Source organism: Psammomys obesus, unplaced genomic scaffold, assembly GCF_907164565.1.
Source record: "Psammomys obesus unplaced genomic scaffold, mPsaObe1.curated_primary_1811, whole genome shotgun sequence".
NCBI lineage: Eukaryota > Metazoa > Chordata > Mammalia > Rodentia > Muridae > Psammomys > Psammomys obesus.
The window spans coordinates 16,826,046-16,832,045 of NW_026585580.1; the positions used below are offsets into that span (position 1 = coordinate 16,826,046).

General features: G+C 52.4%; 1 protein-coding gene across 1 annotated transcript in view; it reads right to left on the reverse strand.

Moving 5' to 3' along the window:
• Rfx8 (regulatory factor X8) overlaps positions 1–4,793 on the reverse strand; it is a 48,873-nt gene extending 44,080 nt beyond the window's left edge. Inside the window, exon 1 of the mRNA XM_055608047.1 lies at positions 4,681–4,793. Within this exon, the coding sequence (XP_055464022.1) occupies positions 4,681–4,752 (72 nt within the window). The 5' untranslated portion in view covers positions 4,753–4,793. The remainder of the gene's footprint in view (positions 1–4,680) is intronic.
• Positions 4,794–6,000: the final 1,207 nt, after the last annotated feature.

Here is a 6,000-nt window from a genome sequence, read left to right on the forward strand (position 1 = left end):
AGCAGCACTTGAGAGAAAGGACATGGCCTTCCTCTTCCTGACTTACTGTCCTTCTTCACCCCTATCTGCCTGTCTACCTTCCTATGTACCGATCGTCTATTTATCTTCTGTCTACCCATCAGGTCACCACCATCCACAGGCCTGTATCTAACCTGTCCATACAGCAGGAAGGAGCAGACGATGGAAGAGTGAGCTGTTTGACAGCACAGCCTAGGGGTGGGTAACTGTGGCCGTTTGTTACAAAATTGACGTTTAGTTATAAAACAAAAAAAAAAAAAGGGTTGAGTTCACCCACACATGAGTATGGGGTGAGGTGTGTGGGAAGGGTGTTCCAGTCACTCAAAGTATGTCCTGTGAGGCCGCTGCGGGTGCCATCTTGTGATAACCCAGAATTCATGTGGGTGGGACAAGGAGGGCCTTGCTGGCTGAGCAGAGAGAAAGGCTCTGGCTCTGTCAAGCCGAGAATGGCCAAGCGCCTTCTGAGGCCAAAAGTCAGCAATGTGTGGGAGCACTGAGGTTGGGAGAGCAAAAGCTTGCCCTGTGTGGTTCTAGAAGGTCCAGAAGAGGCTCCACCAGAAAGTGTACCAACAAGCCAAGGGCAAGGCAGGCACTGAAGAAGCCACCACCAAAGGGGCCAGCTGGTCCCAAAGAGTACAGCCTCCTTGACCTTCCTCTCTCCCCCATCTCCCAAGATGGTTTAACCCACTCCTGGCAGCAGGTGAGAAGATGAGGCAGGAAATTAGAACCACACTGCTTTGCCGCAAGTCACAGAGCGGGATGAGAATTGGCCACCATGCCACCTGAAAGCTGTGATCCCAGCACTCAGGAGGCAGCGGCAAGAAGATCTCTGTGAATTCTGGGCCAGCCTGGTTTACAGATCCAGTCCAGGACAGCCAAGGCTGCACAGAGAAACCTTGTCTTGAAAAACCAGAGTTTAAGCACAAATCCCAGCACTTATGAGGCAGAGGCAGGCTGATCTCTATGATTTTGGGGCTAGCCTGGTCTACAAAGCAAATCCAGGATAGCTTGGTCTCTGTTACACAGTGAAACCCCGCCTCACCCCCCTTTCTCTATGAAGCTGGGCATTTCAAGCATTAAGCTTAGGTGGTTGAGCGGACTGGGGTGATGACTTTGCCTCATCCAGCGGTTCCTCGGAGGCCTGCTGCCCACTCACCAGCTCATCAGGGCAGAGGGACACGGCAAAGCACAGGGACCTGAGAATGAGGTCTACGGTTATTCCCAGCTCCCGCTGCTCACACAAGCGTGTGCGCGTGTGCAAATGAACCGTGCGCAGAGCTGTGCCTGTGGTAGTGAGGCCACAGGCAGCCTCACAATTCCCCCTTCTTAACACTTTTTAATTTCCACACTGCTCACAAGGGAGACACAATCCTGTTCTGAGCAGGAAAACATTGGTGATGTTATGTTAGCCGAGGAAGCCCACCCCCGGAAACTCCCCAGTCTGGGGAAGATGCTGCTGGCACACCACACGTCCATCGGAATCATCTGTGCAGGAGCCCCTTGGACCCGACTCAGCTCCCGGGGGCGGAGGGAGGAAGTGAGAATGGGGTATTTTGCTGCTTCTCCGGTAAACATGCTTTGTGCTCATATCCCTTTCCCTTCCCCTCCCTTCTCCATTCAGCCACAGCTCTGGCAAGCAGGATACGGTCACAGCAGTTGGTCCCATGCCACTGGCCTATTCTTTAGGCAACTTGCCAACCAGACTTAGAGTCAGAGCCTTGGCATCTTGGGGGGTGGATTCTAATCGAAACATTAAGACAAAGAATTCGAAATTACAGAAGAGGCCAGACACTGGAGACTCTCATTTCTTTCCTTTGGAAAGCTCTGCAGTATGAAACATCATAACAAGATTTTTTTCTTTTCTTCTCTGGAAACAGGAGCTCCACATGCGCTGCAAAGGCGCTACCACTGAGCTGTGTGTCCCTGGACCCTAAGCCTTAAAGAGAGGCAGAAGAGAATTTTCTTCCAGAACTGAACTGCCTCTAAGGACACCATTGAGAATGTGCCCTCCTGCATTTACACTCTTCCCCCTGAGAACACTTGCACGTGGCAGCTAAGAAAGGGCTGCTGTGCCAGCCTACCCAGGGCACCACAGAGCCTTTGATGACATTTCCTAAAATTCTGAGTCATGCAATGGCAGGTATTTGGGCTGCAGGATAACAGCCGGGAATCCCCAGCAGGTTGGAAAACCTTTCTGAGTCACCCCATAAGACGCAGTGATAAAGAGACCTTTAATGTAGTTTCCCTCTTTGGTTTTAATCTGCTTATTTACATGGAGTATTTACCGCTTATAAATCAGTTTTGGGAGACCTAGCTTAATTTTCACTTACGTGGAGGAAAAAAAAAAGTCCTCATATTTGTTCATAACATATTTAAAGTGAAACTAAGAGAATGACAAGAAAGATAAGAGCCCCAAAGAAAATAAAAACAAAGAACCAAACAAAAGAGAAAGCACGCCTGAGTCGGAGAACACCATGGAGGCAGGCAGCGGGAGGCACTGGGCTGCATCCGTGAAGCCACCTTTAAGAGGAATATCCAGAAACCGAAGTCCTCAGAATGAAATGGATGGGCAGGAAGGTAGCCTTTGAGGAGCCAAGAGTAGTCGTGACCAGCTGTCACTCGAGAAGATTCAACCACATTTCAGAAGCACAGAACGGGCCAGGAGTGACGGAAGCTTCGGGTGTGAGGATGTGAAACTTCGGGTGTGAGGGCTGAGCTGGGAGAACAGAGCTAAACAACTCAGCGTTTGGGAAAGCACCCCAGCACCCCCAGGACTGCAGTGGGAGGTAGGGAGAAGCCAGTCAGAGCAGCCTGGTCCTCACGCTCATGACCACGCAGTGAGGTTCCCCTTCGTCAGTCTTCAGGTTCGAGCCTGACAGAAGGTCCTCACACGCACTGACCATCGGCACACGCTCAGTTATAGCAGCAACCTCAGGAAACGGTTCTCGTGCCCACCATGGCGGAGGACCACCCAAAGTGGGGCATCACACAAAGAGCAAACAAACTAAGTGACAAAGGTTCGCCGGCCGGCCTCAGCCTCCATCTGTCTCCTCAGCGCTGGGTCACAGGCAACCACCACATCCAGCTTTCTGCATGGTGCTGGGGATCTGAGCTCTTGCAAAGATCGGGGAGTGTGAATTGACAGCTTTATAACCCTAGGAGCAGGCTCCTTGTCACCCTAGTTGTAAGAGATGGGTCCAACTCTGAACCCCAAGACCAAGTTCTCGGCACAAAGGAGAAAAAATAAATCCATATTTGTCCCAGAGAGACAGAGGCAGGGATAAGGGACAAAGGCAGGAGACAGAACACAAGGGAGAAGGGGAGAGGCCGAGGGATATCTGGCAGGGGTATTTGTCTCAGAATGGGACAAAGGGCTATCCCTAGATAGAGAGGAGACAGACGTGGCCTACAGGAAAACGGCACCCCATGTAAAGATGAGGTGTTTGACTCTAATTGGGCGAGTTAATTATTCGAGCCAAAGGGGGCTTTTGATGTTGGGCTTCCAGACTCTGAGAGCTGGACCGTGCATTCAGCCTCAGGAGGAGGAAGTGTCTGAAGAAAGGAACAGACCTTGGTGGCGAGCTTTAGGTTGTAATAGAACCGTTTTTAACAAGGCAGGGGGGAAAAGGGGAGAAGGGCAAGGCCTGCGAGGGCCGAGCTCGCCAGGCCTGAGCTAGCTAGAGTCTCGGCACCAGTCATTCCAGATCAACTTGGGTGCGTGGCGCAGGCTGTGACCTAGCTGAGGACCCAGGGCAGGAGGGAGTGATGTTCACCAGTCTGTGTCCTGTGGTCAGACTGCAAATCCTGGCACGGGCTGTGTCTGTCCAGAGGAGATGCCACCCTCTCCTTTGCAGAAATGGGCTGTTCCTCAGTTAGCATCAGGTCTGAGCCCCGAGAGGGCCCTGCTCCTGTATGACATCCACAGCCCAGTAAGACACGCATAGGTTCCTGTGCTTGGCACCGCTCAGACCAGGTGACCCCGCTATCTCTGTGCTCAAGGGTGTTTTGCTTTGGTTTGGTTTTGGTGGAATCAACAAGAGAAAAGAACTCTGCGTGCTTCAGGAGGTTGGCTCCGCCAGCCTCACACTGTGGCCGTCTCTGGGACCCTTGGTTTGAATAATTCCTCGTTTTACTTTGCTAACTATGAGACACTACTGATGACACCTGCCTAGGCCTGGCAGCCTGGACAACTAGAATCCAACTTCAGTGGCGGTTGGGAACCTCCACTGCTGTGTACCGGAGTGGATCAGAGCAGTGTTCTGAGAGCCTTGGCAGTTCTATGTAAGTGTAAGGGCCTAGCAAACCCAGCTCTTTGGTGGGTGGGGGGTTGGGGTTGCCATAAAAAAGTACTTCAACTTTCTCAAAACCACTGTGAAGCGTGGAAATGCAAAGTAGATTTTCAATACAAACGAAGGCTGTGGCTGTTGCCTCCTGTGGACTGCTGCCCCCGGAGGGCAAAGCCAACTCTCCCTGCTGAGGCCCCACTAGACCCAAACGCACTAAGCTTTCCCGAGGCAGCCAGCGGTCTCAGAAGGCTTTGCCATCAGCGACACTGTAGCTACATCAGTCTGTGCTCAGCCTAACCTAGCTCCATCCTGAAGCCCTGTAACTTTGGGACAGTGGGCCTCCGTGAGCGCAGCCTTGTTGAGCCGCCGCACTCACCTTCCCAAACGTGGCTGGATTGACTTGGTTCTGGGCGCTCTGCCCACAGGTCTCCACGTAAATCTCATACATGAGGCAGCGAGGCACGCTGAACCCTTCGCAGATGCAGAAATTGTCAACCAGCCTGCAGAGAGGGGGGACAGGAAGTCAGCGGCTGCTCTCCCAGGCAAGGGCATTCTGACACAACTAGTAACCAGGCGCACGTGTGCGTCCAACCAAACGACCCTCCGGATCACCGATCGGAACTGCAGCAGCTCACGGGCAGTCAACGAAAGCGTCCCCTTTCCCTGGGGCCAGTGTCTGGAATACAGGCTATGGGCTTTCCATTGTCAATGTGGTAAGGTTTGGGGTGTTATTGGAGGAGAGGTGCATGCTAAAAAGAGGCAGATACTGTCTGAGGAGCCTCTGCAGAGGCTGCAGCTCAGATCTATGTAACTGCAGGGTGGAGGACTATTTACCCGGGAAAATGCAAAATACCACCACAGCGGAAAGTCAAGGAACCAAGGCAGGCAGGATGGTGTGGGGGTTAATTGGACCCGGAGGCCCACAGGCTAGCAGCCTGGCCGCTGCTTTATGGAGCCAGACGGGGGCAGTGGAACTTTTAGGAGGTGGGACTGGTATAAGTAAGTTTGCTAATTGGGGTGTGCCTTTGGTGGAGATATTGGGCCCCGGGCCCCTCCTCTCTGCTTTGTGGCTGCCATTAGAAGCACTTCTCGGAGATAATCTTCATGATGCTCCATCCTGCCATCCTGCTGCAGAATACCAAAACAATGGGGCCAGGTGACCCGGGACTGAAACCTCAGGAGGAGCCATTCCTTAGGGAAAATTATTTTCTTTATTAACCTGATTATTTCAGGGACTGCCATTTTTATCTCTCCCATCAAAAGGCAAATAGAAGTAAGAACCCTGTAGACACAGCTCCAAGGAGCACCTGCTGTGCTAAGCCTGGCCTCTGCTGCATGCCGCTCTGAGGAGAGGGTGTGAGGCAGGGGACTGCCACAGGTGACCATGGTGTACCACCAGAAGAGGCTGGATGCCCAGGCCCCACCCCACCAGGCCCCAAGGGTTTGTGTCCACAGTATTGTGTCCATTCTCATGCTACCTAGCCTGACTGGTCTCTTCCTGTCTCTGAAATGGAAACCTCACAGTTCCAGTTCCCTAGACCAGCCAACACCCCAGGGATAATTTGTCATGTGCAGATGACAGTAATACTGCTGGCCTAGATAGGACTCCACCTGACTAATAGGTCTTGGTCCCACCTATCAGGCCACTGACTGGAAAACAAAGGGTGAAGTGTGCAGAAACGGCCTTCTTCCACAG